The sequence below is a fragment of the Pantherophis guttatus genome, chromosome 2 (assembly GCF_059756535.1).
Source record: "Pantherophis guttatus breed Tessera chromosome 2, ASM5975653v1, whole genome shotgun sequence".
Taxonomy (NCBI): Eukaryota; Metazoa; Chordata; class Lepidosauria; order Squamata; family Colubridae; genus Pantherophis; species Pantherophis guttatus.
Window position 1 is genome coordinate 110896805 of NC_142064.1, and position 15928 is coordinate 110912732.

Consider the following 15928-nt stretch of genomic DNA (forward strand, 5'->3'; position numbering starts at 1 on the left):
CCCCTGGCCACAGCCGTCATATGGTCTTCTAAAGACAGCTGTGCATCCAGGAGAACACCCAAGTTGCGAGCCCTCTCTGAGGGGGTCAAGATCTCGCCCCCAATAGTCAGCAATGGAGCTAGCTGGCTATATCGGGATGCCGGAAACCACAGCCACTCGGTCGTGGAAGGGTTGAGTCTGAGCTTGTTTCTCCCCATCCAGATCTGCACGGCCTCCAGGCACCGGAGGCATCATTGGGGTGGTCCAGGGTGGAGATGTACAGCTGAGTATCATCAGCGTACTGATGGCACTTCACCCCAAAACCACGGATGATCTCACCCAGCGGCTTCACATAAATGTTGAACAGAAGGGGTGAGAAGACCGACCCTTGCAGCACCCCACAAACAAGGTTCCTCGAGGTTGACCTCTGTCCACCTGCCAACACAAACTGCGTATGGTCAGAGAGGAAGGAGGAGAACCACCTCAACACGGTGCCCTCCACTCCCAACCCCTCCAATCGGCACAGCATGATACCATGGTCGATGGTATCAAAAGCCGCTGAGAGGTCTAATAGGACTAGGACAGAGGAACAGCCCCTGTCCCGAGCCCTCCAGAGATCATCAACCAATGCGACCAATGCCGTTTCTGTGCTGTACCCCGGCCTGAAACCCGACTGGTACGGATCTAGATAGACAGCTTCATCCAGGTACTGGGGAAGTTGTCGTGCCACCACACTCTCAACAACTTTCGCCACAAAGCGAACGTTGGAGACTGGACGATAGTTCACTAGTACAGCCGGGTCCAAGGAAGGCTTCTTGAGGAGGCGCCTCACCACCGCCTCTTTCAGGGAGGGAGGGAAGAAACCCTCACTCAAAGAAGCATTAATAATCCCTTGGACCCAGCCTCGTGTAACCACCCGGACGCCAGCAGCAACCAGGAGGGACACGGGTCCAATAAACATGTGGCAGTGCTAAGCCTCCCCAGAATCCTGTCCACGTCCTCAGGAGTCACAAGGTCAAATCCCTCCCAGATAACACTCTCAAGACCCACCTCCGTCACCCCATCTGAATCTACCCAGTCAGAGTCCAGGCCTGAGTGACTTTATCATGCAGGAATTGCACAAAATCCTCAGCCCTACCCTGCAAGGGGTCTTCCCTTGCTCCCAAATGGAGAAGGGAGCGGGTCACCCTAAACAGGGCTGCTGGGCGGTTCTCTGCAGACGCAATAAGAGTGGAAAAATAGTTTGATTTTGCTGCCCTTATCACCACTAGGTAGATCTTAATATGAGTGTTCGGTCAGATTCGGAGCGGCTGGCCCTCCAGTCGCTCTCCAGGTGTCTTTCCTGGCACTTCATCTCCCTTAGCTCCTCAGAAAACCAGGGAGCCACCTGGGATCGGCACCGGGTCAGAGGCCGCAAAGGCACAACGTGGTCCAAAGCTCCAGCGGCCGCCCTATCCCAGGCAGCCACCAGTTCTTCAGTCGAGTCGTGAGCCAGAACCTCAGGGAATGGCCCAAGCTCCATCAGGAACCTATCCGGATCCATCAGGTGCCTGGGGGGTGGGGGGAACCACTTTGTCGGTTCCGCCTCCCTGCGGCGAGGTGTGGCAGTACGAAAGTCTAGTCGAAGGAGTGAGTGATCTGACCATGACAAGGGTTCAATAACTATATCCCCTATTTCTAGATCATTCAACCACTGACCTGAGACAAAACACAAGTCCAGAGTGTGTCCCCCCGGGTGGGTAGGGCCATGAACTAACTAGCCGTCATGGAAGCCATGAACTCCCGAGCTGCCCCAGATGTTTAACCGACAGATGGCAGATGGTTCCCCATGACCATAAATCTGGGGGTATCAACCGCCACCCCAGCTATCATGTTGAGCAGCTCGGGCAGGGCCGCTGCCACGTGGCAGGGAGCCAGGTACGCAATCAGCAGGCCCATCTGCACCCCACGACCGCACTTCACAAGAAGGAACTCACATCTGGCTATCTGAGGTACAGTGGCCTCCCTCGGACAAAGACCTTCCTTAATAACAACCGCCACCCCCCCGCCCCTTCCCTGAGCCCTCAGCCGATGGAATGCACGGAAACCTGGTGGGCACAGTTCAACGAGGGGAACCCCCCCCTTGACCCAACCAGGTCTCTGTAATACCCACCAGGTCCGCACCCCCCTCCTGCATCAGATCACAGATGAGGGGAGCTTTATTTACAACGGACCTGGCGTTGTACAACATCAACCAAAGGCCCGGGCCCTGAGGGTCTGAGCAACCCAGGGAACGAGAAGAGCATTGGGGACCAGAGCGTGCAATCGCTCAAAGATAGCGAGTGCGCACTCCCACAACACGATATGGCTCCCTGCTCCCACCATATCTGCCCCTCCCACCCACAGTACCGATGGAACAGCCCTCACCAGTATGGAATCTAGCCCCCTCCCTGACCCCTATCCACCTTTCTATCCACCTTTCAAATCCTAATTTCTTAACATTGCTTCAATTAATGATCTTATTTTTCCATTTATAAAAAATATTTCTTATAATCCTGGACTGGGGCACTATTTTATTGGAGAGCTTTTAACTGTATCTTGAAGTCTCTGACAAATATTGTAAGAGCCACTGCTAGGGTGTTATAATAGGTAATGAATTCCTTCCAACTAGATTACAATGGAGCTCGGGCTATGATAAAAGCTGGCAATAGTGGTGGTAAGGGTTTGTCTTCTAGTTGTTAGAGCCAGACGGTGGAAACAATTAGCCAGGAAATCTGGATTCAGATCACCAGGAAAGACTCTTTTGTATTTGCAGGGTGGTAAAGAATATTTGATGCGAGCCCATTTTGGGCTGCCCAGTGTTGAGAACGAGGAGCTGGAAGGTCGGCCACCCATCTCGGTCCGATTTGAAATCCCCTACTTCACAGTCTCTGGGATTCAGGTAAGCCAGATTTGATGGAGAAGTGGGAATAGGGACATTTTTTACCTCAGGACTGTTTATTATTATGTTACATTTATTATATTTGTATACCGCCCTTCTCCCGAAGGACTCGGGGCGGTGAACAGCCAGCAGATAAAATACAGAAAATACAAAAATTAAAACAATATTAAAAACCAATTAAATTAATTTGGCCCTCAGTTAAAACACCCCCATATTAAAACCCATAATTTAGCAATTTAAAATTAAAGCAATTTAAAAAGTATGGTCAGGTCAGCCTGGCTTGATGAAACAAAAACGTCTTTAAGGCACGGTGGAAAGTGCGCAGATCCGGGATCCGCCGTATCTCCGGGGGCAACTCGTTCCAGAGGGTAGGTGCCCCCACAGAGAAGGCTCTCCCCCTGGGGGCCGCCAACCGACATTGTTTGGCCGACGGCACCCTGAGGAGCCCCCCTCTGTGGGAGCATACTGGTCGGTGGGAGGCTACTGGCGGCAGAAGACGGTCTTGTAAATACCCGGGTCCTAAGCCATGGAGCGCTCTAAAGGTGGTAACCAATACCTTGAAGCGCACCCGAAAGACCACTGGGAGCTAGTGCAGCTCGCGCAGGAGAGGTGTTACATAGGAGCGCTGAGTCGCCCCATCACCATCGGTGCGGCCACATTCTGGACCAGCTGGAGCCTCCGGGTGCTCCTCAAGGGGAGACCCATGTAGAGAGCATTACAGTAGTCCAAGCGGGACATGATGAGGGCATGAGTGACTGTGCGTAAGGCATCCCGATCCAGAAAGGGACGCAACTGGTGGATCAGGCGAACCTGATAAAAAGCCCCCCTGGCCACAGCCGTCATATGCTTTTCCAAAGACAGCCGTGTATCCAGGAGGACACCCAAGTTGCGAGCCCTTTCTGTGGGGGCCAATGACTCACCCCCAAAAGTCAGCGATGGTATCAACTGACTATATCGAGATGCCGGAAGCCACAGCCACTCAGTCTTGGACGGGTTGAGCCTGAGCCTGTTTCTCCCCATCCAGATCCGCACGGCCTCCAGGCACCGGGACATCACATCAAGGGCATCGTTGGGGTGGTCCAGGGTGGAAATGTACAGCTGAGTATCATCAGCATACAGATGACACTTCACCCCGAAACCACGGATATAAAATCAGGCGGTATTGAGGAAGAGAAAAGAAAGCTAGGATGACTGAAGGTTGTATAACCTTCAGATGTATAACCTGCGGATGGTTGCAGTTAAGAACAGGTCACTATTATTAGTTGCTGCAATTTTTTTCACAATTATTCAAATTACTATATATGCCAAATACATGGGATTATTATCATTCTAAACTGGAGAGGGAAAGATGCTTTGATCACATTATAGTATGAAGTTAAAATTCAGTGGAAGCCTTGGGATGCCATCAAATCTGAATGAATTAAAGATAGTTAATGCACATTCTTTCTTCTCTTTTCTCATCTATTATCTCACTCTGACCAGGTACGGTACATGAAGATCATTGAAAAGAGTGGGTACCAGGCTCTGCCATGGGTCCGCTATATCACCCAGAGTGGAGGTAAACTTTAAAGCCCATGAGGAGCCTGGATTTATATTTAGATACTGATCACATTAACCCAGCATACTAAATTTAGTATTGAGCACAGTTATAGCATTAACTTTCAAATATGCTCCAGAAACCAAGAAAACCACCATTTGCATGACTTATTAATCTTCTTTCTGGTAGCTATCTGAACTATCTTTGCCAACCAATGCTTTCTGGTTTGGTTTTGTGCAAAAATCAATATTTAAAAAATGTCCAGTCACGCATGTGGGAGTTACAGTTAATCTGCATGCCATGAAAGAGAATTAATATTTTCCCTAACCCTTTTGTTTATGAAATAATCCTCTGTACTCATAGGAGTTGAAATACAAAGCCAGAACAGATGAAGTGGTGTGATTTATAGAAATTCCTACACTCAGTATCATTTTCCTGGAGGAGGAATGACAAATTTTAACTACCAAGTAGCCATTAATCTAGATTTAGATATATTATCAGTTCAATAAATATGTGTTATTTCCTCCCACCACATCCTTTTGTTTTTCTAGAATATGGATGATTATTCTGCAGAACTCTGGATTGGAATTGTAAATGTATGGGATCCTATTTTATGGTAGACTCTTGAAATGAGAAAATATGAAGCCAGCAAAAATGGTTGCATCTATGCTATCCCGCTTTGTAGGCCAAATTTGCAGTGTTTAAGAACTATCAATACCTATTAGTTCTGATGCCTATGTAGTTCTCCTGGCATCAGAATTGGCATTCAGTCCTGGAGGGTATGAACTGGGGCTGCTATACTGTTTTGCTTGTAGGTTTCCCAGGAATATCTAATTGATTCTTATTTATTTATTTATTTATTTATTTATTTATTTATTTATTTATTTATTTATTTATTTATTTATTTAGTCAAGCATGTATTAGATAACATATATAAGTATAATCATGATTTGAATACATGAAATGGATACGAATAAAAGGGAACATTAGAACAGGGACTGTAGGCATGTATGTTCCTTCTAATATTAACTTCTCCTTGATGAGAAGTTAATACTTGCAGCAAGCATATGATCAAAGCCCTTAGAGGAGGGGTGCCAAACTCTTGGTGTCATGTTATGTGATGTATTGCGACTAAAATGCGGGCGTGGCCAGCCCGTGATGCATCCAGCCCACAAGTTTGACATCCCTGCCTTAAGAGTAAAAATTTCTGGAAAACTTGCCCTGTCTTGTTATAAGAACTTGCTGTTTACAGCCTAATTTTGTCCAAATGTTTTTTCATTTGGACAAAAAGGGTTTTACATAATTCCATAGTGTGTATGCAGTAGTACTTTCACATCCAAGGTAATGTCCATCATGTTGATCATGCTAGCCTTGATCTAGAGGAAATTTTCCAGATGTTGACTTTTAATAAAATTGTATATTTTCCTGGGGTAATTGTGAGGTTGCAAGATACTTAGATAATAATAGTCTACTCCACAGGAAAACTTTGGGACTTCATAAGTCTCAATATGTGAAAATTTTCATTTTTCAGCAAACGTTGCAAGTTCACCTCTGAAAGAGATAGAACTATTTGCAGTCAAGGAGATTCCTTGCTACATGGGAGTTTAGGTTTAACTTATTTGATACTTTTTTCCCCCAGATTATCAACTTCGGGCACATTAATTGTATGATTTCACAGATTCTGATACTCTCAAGAATGAAGAAGTCTGAATGACTTTTAATCCAGGCTCTATCTGGATCTGATCTTGTATATTTGTATATTTCCTGGCAAAGTGCTGCTCTGGTCCTTATTCCATCTAACCACAGCTTGGGTTGATAGTTGTTGGACAATTTCATCTAAGGTTGGTCTGGGAGAGAATCATAGCCTATTCTTATTCTTTTTGTTGCCTACAATGGCATGTATACTTCTTCTTGGCTTGAATGGAAGCGACACTGTTTGTATATTATGCCTTGCAAGGCTTTTTGGTGAAAAATCTTTGATGAGTGAAAGAGCCGCTGTGGCGCAGTGGTTAGAACGCAGTACTGCAAGGTACTTCTGCTGACTGCCGGCTGACTGCAATTTGCCAGACTGAATCTCACCAGGCTCAAGGTTGACTCAGCCTTCCATCCTTCCAAAGTGGGTAAAATGAGAACTCAGATTGATGGGGGCAATATGCTGACTCTGTAAACCATTTAGAGAGGGTTGTAAAAGTACTGTGAAGTGGTATATAAGTCTAAGTCCTAGTGTTATTGCTTCATTCAGAATTTCTCTTTAGAGTGGGTGAGTCTCTTTATTTTGAAAACTTTATCCAGGGGATTTGATGTTGCCTCTTACTAGTGCCTAAATAGAATTCAGTTCATCCTGAAATGTAACCAAGTTTCTTCAGAGGGAGAGTTGTGTGCAGGAAGAATGCAGTGACAGAAAGAAGAATCTACAATGTTATGGAATCAAGAACTGCAGATCTGGGTTGAAATATCAACTTGTACATGAATTTTCTGAGAAATTGTGGGAAATTCTTAATCTCTTTTCTTTTTTTGTAAAATGAGAATAGTAGCTGCCTATCTTTTGTTATAAAGATGATGAAATTACTTAATAGTTTTCTTGTTCTTAAAGTATGACAAACTCTAAATGGACAGAAATAAATCTTTTTCAGTGAAATCAGTATTATATTGTGGTATGATATTCATCCTTATTTCAGGGGTGAAATGCTCCCGGTTCAGATCGGCTCAGACAATAGGTAGCGATGGCGGTGGGCAGTTCGGAGAACCGGTAGCAAAAATCCCTGCCCCCGCCCCCCCATGCCCAGCTAAGCCGCACGATCATCAGAGCCTTTTTTTTCTTTTAAATGGCTCCCATTTAACCCATTTAAAAGGGACTCATTTAAAAGAAAATTTTTTTTTCTTTTAAATGGTTCTGATGAGCCAAGCTCTGATGATCCCAGCTGAGTTGCCTGCTAACCGGTAGCAAAAATCCCTCCCCCCCCAGCCTCCAGCTTGCTTACCTTAGCTGCTGGTCGCAACGGCTGCCTTGCTTCGCTTGCTGTAATACCTGCAATCCATTGCATCAGCAAGCAACTGAATCTCCCTGCCTGCAATCAAGCTCATCGGTGAGCAGCTCTATCTGCCTGCCTGCCTTCCTGCCTAGACTTGTGGACTTCAACTCCCACCAAAGCTGGCTGAGGAATTCTGGGAGTTGAAGTCCACAAGTCTTAAAGTTGGAGTTAAGGTTTAAGGTTAGAGACCCTTGTTCTGTTGGGTGAGTTTTTTCCCCTTTGGGAGCTTTAAAAAAAATAGTTAATTGGGGTATTTTTTAGTTGTTCTTTTTTTAGACCTAGCCATTTAAAGTTTAGGAAGTTTTAAATTTAGCTGCTTTTATATAAAAATAAATTAAAACAAAATAATATTTGTGCAGGTTTCTGAGATTTAGTGTGTTTCTGTAGTGTTTCACTCTAACTACACAAACACACAAAATCTCACAAAGCTGTTTGTGGAATTTTGTGTGTGTGAAGTGTGAAAGTTGGTTTTTTGGGCTTTTTGTGGCTGTGTGAGGTTCCTGCTTGTTGCAGGGGCCATTTTGGGTCTAGCACAGCTGCTTTTACATTGTGGGTGAGCCAGTTGTGTTGTGTTTTGTAGGTTAAAATAGGGCAAAGAAGTGACATTGACTTGGCCATGCCCACCCAGTCACCTTACCACCAAGCCCCGCCCACCAATTAAGCCACGCCCACAGAACCGGTAGCAAAAAATTTTAGATTTCACCCCTGCCTTATTTCCTTTTTGTTCCCAACAGATCAGTCTTGCATTTTACCTTTACTCCAGTGTTTGAACCCTTGGATTGAGGTTAGAGTTACAGATATGAAATATTTGGGGGAACATGGAAAAGGGCATCTAACAATGCTCTCCGGAGTCCTGCTGGATAGGAGTTCCATCTAAATACTAGCAAACTAGTCAACAAACAATTATTTGCATGACCTTATCAAGGCAAAATGTGTCAGTTCTGGAAATAGCTTCCTGGGCAATGTTTTGTTTATCCTATTCTCCTTCAAAGAATGATAAACAAAAACTAGGAACATTGTATGCAATGTTCTGTATTGTATGCATTGTATGCAGTTCTGTATGCAAGCAAAAAGAGATAGAAATATTTTGTATACTGTACATTGGCATTTGTCAATTATTTTCATTTCTCTTCTTCCAACAGCCGCCTTCTAACTTCTTCCTTCCTTGATTTGGATTTTGTAATTTCAAATGCAATAGTTGGAACTGCAGGATAAGCAGATAATGATATGATCCTCATCCTTTTATTATTTCCTTTGTCATTTGACTAGCCTACAAATGAATGTGTATATATGCAGATGTATATAGTATGTAATTTCTCTTTTACAGAATGATAGCATTAGAAGGCATTTAAGCAGCTCAGTACAAGATTCATTAAACCATCCCTGAAAGATGATACAAGTACAAGATTCATTAAACAATCCCTGAAAACCTCCAGTGAAGGGGAAGAAATTACTCCAGGCAGTAATTTATTCTACCAATTGGCAGTTCTTATTGTGAAGTTCTTCCTAATATCTGATCAGTATCTACCTCCTTACATTAGTTCTAATCTTACCCTTTGAAGCAAGTGAGAATTTAAACCCTCTACAGTGTGACAGCCTCCAGATATTTGAAGGCTCCCTTTCAACCTTCTTCTAACTGTTACTCATAGGATTTGCTTTCCAGTCCTTTCATCATCCTTTCATATAGTTTATGAATATATTACAAGTTACAAGCTTAACATTTATTTAATGTTAAAATAAAGCCTACAGTAAAAGATTTTCCAAAAAAAGGATTTGTTACTCTGCAATTTAAGATATAACTGCAGTTGTTTTATAATGCAAAACAGCAAAACAGAATACCTGCTTTGCGGATATACCTTTTTATTAAGCTATTGAGATATTAATTACAGGCTAATAATTACTACTGCGACTGAAAAAATTTGTTTTGAGCATTAACATTAAATGGAGGTCCTAATTCTTTTATTCAAATACCAGATCATTCCAGGTATTTTTAATTTAAGTACGATTTGCTGTTGTTATTCTTGAACAAGTACTGTTGAATATTTTTATCAATCAAATAGTAAAATTGGATTTACCTTATGTACTGTCCAGATATCAATCTATTCTTCAGTTTGGAAATGATATTGACTAGGTACTCTCTCTATACCTTAAATTAGTGGATCCATCTGATCCTTTATCTCTCATTTGTGCTGGAAAAGGAGTCACCAGTTATTTCCTTTCCATGAATCAGCCTGATGTTTCCACTGATAGACCTTTTTGTACAAAACCCTTCTCTTGATTTTTTGTATTTGACACCTTCCCTAAGGTGTGCCCTCTGATGGACCAGTATGGGAACCATAACTTTTTCTTGCTTCCTATTGTTGGAAGGAAAATTCATCTGGTTCAGTTCCAAGGTGGGAGAAAGATCCTGGAAATATAACGGAGGCTGCAAGCTGAGTGGAAAGAAGGTCCATTTATTGAAGAACAGAACCACCAGGGTTTGTGGTTCTGAGTCAGCTGAACAATTAGCTAGATGAATACCAGGATTTTATACAAGTCCGGAAATGCTACTGGGCAGGGGTGAAATCCAGCAGGTTCTGACAGGTTCTGGAGAACCGGTAGCAGAAATTTTGAGTAGTTCGGAGAACCAGCAAATACCACCTCTGGCTGGCCCGAGTGGGGTGGAAATGGAGATTTTGCAATATCCTTCTCCCAGGAGTGGGGAGGCAACAGGGATTTTGCAGTATCCTTCCCTTGTCACACCCACCAAGCCACACCCATCAAGCCACACCATGCCCACAGAACCGGTAGTAAAAAAAATTGGATTTCACCACTGCTATTGGGGTGTGTGTGTGTGTGTGTGTGCAATGAAGGGGCTTGTGTTCTGAAAGGGTGTTGGGCAATTCCTTTTGTGGCTAATGGCTTTCATCCTGTGCTGGATCTTGGGTGAGGGGCTGCTGTACTAATCCTACCATTCTGCTTTTCTTAGCTATCAAACTTTGCTGCAAGTAGTTTCGAAATATCCTGTCTTGAATGGATTTCTGCCTGCAGTATTTGCTTTGCTTATGCATAGAGCCATCTAGATCAGGGTGTCAAACTCAAGCATCTGGCCCGCAGGGTACTTAGATCTGGCCCATGGGGCCATCCTGGAAATAGCAAAGGACCGGCTCGTGGTGCCTTTCTCAGCAAAAACGGAGCTGGGGAGGGGCAAGTGTGGCTCTCCTGAGCTTCATTTTCATCTGCAAAGGGTTGCAGGAGGCCGTTGCATCTGAAAATGGAGCTCAGGAGCCCGTTTTTGCTGGCAGAGTGCTCAGGCCACCACAGGTGCCCCTGACACGAGTGACGTTGAGCTGGCCATGCCCACCCTGGCCTCCTGAAGTCAAACACAACTCTGATGTGGCCTTCAATGAAATCGAGTTTGACACCCCTGATCTAGATAGTTGGGTTCCTCTTTCAATAAGCTCTTTATCTCCTTAAATGCTGGCATCTGTGTGGGCTATTAAGAAAGACTGGGGGTTGCTTTCTGCCCCTAAAAACATGTTTCTCCATTTCTTCTTTAGGGAAATATTATAATCTACCTTTTTTTAATATTTCCCAAAATATTTCATTCTTCTGGGTGTGTATGTGTGTGCTTCCAACATTGGGTTAAAAGAGAAAATTAGTAGTTTTGCTAATTTCTCTTTTAAAGAAGTGTCCACTATTCTAATGACCCAACAGCGAACTTGAAATATTTTTTTAAAATGGAAATCTAGCCTTTACCAGTCCACTAGTGAATTTGTAAAAATTTAAACAAAACAAAAGTGGATTTCAGCAGTCTGCCATGTGAAGATCTCTTTATAAGTGGCAAGAATGGGGGGCTTCCAGCGCCTTTGGAAGAGAGATCCGTGACCTCTGCGGGTTCATTCTGATCTCTCCCTGTCGGATTCATTTGAAGCCATAGCCACCCTGGAGGGGTGGTGAAGCAAAGGGGGACCACCTTGCAGGTTGAGGGGAGCGGCATCTCCCCTCCGTGACTTGGAAAACCCCCTCATCTGAAGACTAGGAGCAGTGGCAGTTAAAATGGCTGCCATGAAGAGAGAAACGGTGAATGGCGTGTTGTCTGTGTAAGAAAAGATTTACAGTTGAAACCAGATCTCCCCAAAATTTAAGGGGAATACCTTTTAGAACAATTTATTATAGCGGCATGTAACTATTGTGAAAAAGCATATTGGAAATTTAAAGAAGTAAATATTTGTTTAAAAAGAAAATTAAGTTGGAAATGGAAACCCCAGAACAAAAGGCGTGATATTAAGAAGGCATATTAAGATGCTGGAACTATAAAACTACCTTTTCTTCAAATAATTTGCCATAAGTAACGGAGTTATAAGTTAAACTAAGCAAGGGAAATAAATTGGACTTGTCAAAATAAAAGCAGAGTGGCAGCAGAGTCAATGTCAGTATCTCCCATACCACCCATCTGTGCTCAGTGTCCGTTAACTTCCTCGATACGTAAGCACATGGCATTAGATTGTTTTGGGTGTTCCTTTGCAGAATAGCAGCCACCGCTACATCACTTGCATCTGCCTGAACCACAAATGGCCTATTTGGATCAGGGTGCTGTAGGATCAGTTCCACAGCAAATAGGTGTTTTAACTATTCAAAGGATTTTTGACAGCCCATTGTCCAAGCTAGGGGTTGGCTAGGTTTTGGCTTGGTGGGAGACGGACCGGTTTTTAGCAATTCTGTCAAAGGGAGAGCAATCTCAGCGAAGGCAGGGATGAATTGTTTGTAAAAGTTTGCAAACCCCAGAAAGCTTTGAAGCTGCTTATGGGTTCGAGGGGGTTGCCAGTCCAACACTGCCTTCACCTTCCCTGGGTCCATTTCGATTCCTTGATTCGACACCCTTTATCCCAGGTAGTCCTTATGGAACTCGCATTTGGACAACTTCACATAAAGCTTGGCCGCTAGGAGCTTTTTCAGCACTTGTCTGACCAATTTGACATGCTCTTCCATACTTTTGCTGAATATAAGAATGTCATTAAGGTAAACAAGGACCCCCTTATACAAGTGCTCATGCAAAACTTCGTTGATCAGTTGCATGAAGACTGCGGGGGCCCCGGAGTCCAAAAGGCATGACCCGGAATTGGAAGCTGCCCAGGGGGCAGTTAAAAGCAGTCTTCCATTCGTCTCCCTCCTTTATGTGAAAGGAGTAGGTTTGGAGTAGGAAGGAGTAGTAGGAGTAGGAAATGGTAGTAGGTTTCCTTTAGATTCAGCTTGGTGAAAATCTTGCCTTTTGACAAGTGGTTCAGCAAGTCTTTCATTAGTGGTAGGGGGTAAGTATTTTGTATGCAAATGCAATTCACGCCCCTAAAATCGACACACAATCTCAGCGTACCATCTTTTTTTTCTTTAAACAATACTGGGGTGGCCACCCTGGATTTTGCAGGCTCAATGAATCCTCTAGCTAGGTTGGTGTCAATGTACTTCCTCAACTCGGTCATTTCAGCAGGTGTCATTGGGTACATCCTGCGTTTTGGCAATTTGGCTCCCGGTTCTAATCCATGGGCTGATGAGAGGGGGAGGAGGTTACATTCCTCCTCACTGAAAGCTTCGGCTAAGTCTCTATATACCTTAGGAATCTGGTGTTCACCTGGAGGCCTGTCTGAACAAGCCGGTGCTGTTTCTGGCAGCTGGCCGTTATAGATAGGTTGCTCTTTGGGAGGAGGGCCAGGGGGTAATGGGCCAATCCCTATTCTGATTTTTCAGTATCCATCTTCCCATTTGATGGTGGGGGCCATTTGTCCAGCCAAGCCAAGCCCAGTATGACAGATTCTGACATTTTTGGGGTTACTATAAATCGTATAAGTTCATGATGCCTTCCAATTTCTAATTTAACCAGTTCTGTAATATGGGTGGGGGGACCCCCCTAATCAACGTTCCATCCACCTGGTGAAATTTAATTGGGTGCTTTAAGACTGCTGTTCTGATCCCCAATTGTTCAACAATTGGAAGTCTAATTAGACATCTGGTGCAGCCGGTATCTTTTATTGCTGGCAGTTCTGCTTGCCTCCCTGTCTCTGGCACCACCAGTTTCACTTTAATTGAAAAGGCGGGGATTGGTGCACTCACCATCTGGTCTTCATCTTCACTAGTCTTGCTGGGAGGGGCTTCTTTAGGATCCTTGCTCTCTTTAGTGGGGAGGGGAACCTCTACAGCTTGTCTGGTGAATCGGCTGGTGTCTCAGGCTTTTCTTGGAGCCTTCCTGCCTCGTGCAGCTGTGGCAGGATGTTGTTGTGGAACTGGGGCAGGGGCCAGGCACTCAGAAGTTTGATGTCCCGGTTGTCCACACCGATAGCATTTAATCACCCCTTGCCGGTTGAGGGGGGTGATTTCAGTAGCCTTTGAAATGGGCTGTCTAGATAACGCTCTCCAAGGTGGCTTCTCTGCTGGGGTTTTGCTGTGGGGGTGGATTTCTCTGTCTAGAGCTATGGACATGGTATACCAGTCATGCAGATGCTCAGGCATCCCCCGGATCCCACAGGCTTTTCTGACTTCCTGGTCAATAGCTTCTTTAAATTAGTGTAGCAGTATGTGGTCTGGCCAATGTCCCAGGTTCCCTGCAACTCGTCTAAAGTCCCATACAAAGTCTTTTATGGGTCGATTACCTTGCTTCATCACCTTTAGCTTCACTTTCATTTATTTGGTCTGGGTCTTCCAATCGGGCACGGAGCAGCTCAATAAACCCCTCGGTATCATTCAGTTCCGCAGTGCCCTCATTGTGCAGCTGGGCTATCCATTCAGAAGCCTGCCCCTCATTCATCCCATCGGAAATTGCCAACACTAAGTCCTGGTCTAACTCGTATTGGTCTCCATACTGATCCACATGGGCCCAGACCCTGCTGAGGAAATAAGCCAGTTTGGCAGGCATCATTGTGGAACTGGGGCAGGGGCCAGGCACTCAGAAGTTTGATGTCCCGGTTGTCCACACTGATAGCATTTAATCACCCCTTGCCGGTTGAGGGGGGTGATTTCAGTAGCATTTGAAAGGCATACCATCAAAGGTTGCTCTGAAGCGGGGTGGCGTTGGCCTCGTGGGTGGAGGGGCCCTGGCAGAGGCTGGGTGAGCTGGAACCTGTTGCAGAGCTGCTCCTGGTTGCTGTACTCCAGCCGGCTGCTGGGGGAGGGGCCCCAGCCGCTGAGCTGCTTGCTGGGCTGGAGAGAGGGGGGGTACTCCAGCCGGCTGCTGGATTAGTCCCCCCTGTGGTGCCAGGATTGTTGGGCCATATTGGGGCCATGGGGATCCCTGGAAGCTGGGAACAGACAGCGGTGGATACCATTGGCACTGGACCCACCCCTGGCCAGGATAAAATCCCCAGCCTGGCAGCATACTCTCAGCAGGAGTAGCACAAAGGCAGGCTGGTGAGGGGCCCCAAAAAGGGGGGTTTGCATTCTTATGCTGGCTGCGTTTGGTGTCTCACAGCTGCAGGATGGCTGATCCACTTGTTTCGCCCCTGGCCGGGTAGAGGGGCATCTGCGCCCTACTAATTCCCCCTCCAGGTCCCGGGTCAGGGAAGGTGAATGTAGGTTGCGCTAATCTCCATCTCACATCAAGAGGTTGGGAGGTGGGTGCGTAACCTCCCACTTCCATCTGTTCAAAACGCTCCGTGAGCCCAGTTAAGGATTGGCTTCGCATTGGGCGCAACAGGTCCCGGGAGTCTCCGGATCCCACAGCTGTTCCCATTCTCCACTCTGGCTCACGGGGTGATTTCATTTCCCCTCCTGGAGCTGGGTCAGACTGGCAACTCTTCCTCTGCAGCCTCAATGGCTCGTAACATTTCCTCAGAAGGAGAAAGCAAGGAATCCGTAAATCCTTGACCATCCGCCCCCCCCCGGCCTCTCTCCGATTTCTCCTTTCTCCTCCATCTTCACTGAGTCTTCGCACCACCCGAGGTTTAGGTAGATGCTGGGGCTCAGCACCCCCAACAGCCCCCTTACGGGGTGCCGTTAGGCTTTAAGAGAGATTTGGGTTAATCTCAGCGTTCCAGAAAACCCCAACTACAAGTAAAGACATGGAAGCAAGCATTTTCCAAAGTTCTCTTTACTAGAATAGATAAACAGGCACATCTGGGAAAACCTGAATCTGAAAGATCCAGGCTTTCTCTCAGTAAATCAAAACCCACAAAACCATCCCCTCACTCCTCAGTCGATCACATGCTCCAATCAACATCCGTCCCATCTCGATTCAGCACTCCGACCACTCTCTCCAGATGCCGGATCGCCCTGACCTTGACCGACAGGAAGAATGCTTTTATGTCTACCAACAACCCCTCTACTAAATCCCCGTCCTACTTTCCCACACATGAGAAGGTGGTAGCATGGAAGCTTCCGGCCTAATATGGCTTCCAAAGCTGACAGTCAAAATAAAAGCAGAGAGTCAGCAGGGTGAAATAAAAAGTGCCATATGCTGATGACAGTGAAGGGAAATAACTGTTGAACTACACA

General features: G+C 45.5%; 1 protein-coding gene and 1 pseudogene across 3 annotated transcripts in view; one reads left to right on the forward strand and one right to left on the reverse strand.

Annotated features, from left to right (window-relative positions):
- AP1M2 (adaptor related protein complex 1 subunit mu 2) overlaps window positions 1–9547 on the forward strand; it is a 50594-nt gene extending 41047 nt beyond the window's left edge. The window contains exons 11-13 of one of the 3 annotated variants that reach the window (XM_034437849.3): window positions 2774–2899; window positions 4382–4457; window positions 6076–7074. In XM_034437849.3, coding sequence (XP_034293740.1) covers window positions 2774–2899; window positions 4382–4457; window positions 6076–6098 — 225 coding nt within the window. In that variant the 3' untranslated portion in view covers window positions 6099–7074. Of the gene's footprint in view, window positions 1–2773; window positions 2900–4381; window positions 4458–6075; window positions 7075–8610 lie in introns of those variants that run through there. The other 2 variants (XM_087888496.1, XM_034437850.3) reach the window with 2 other exon arrangements.
- A 2784-nt stretch (window positions 9548–12331) lies between these two features.
- LOC148115252 (uncharacterized) lies at window positions 12332–14246 on the reverse strand (annotated as a pseudogene).
- Window positions 14247–15928: the final 1682 nt, after the last annotated feature.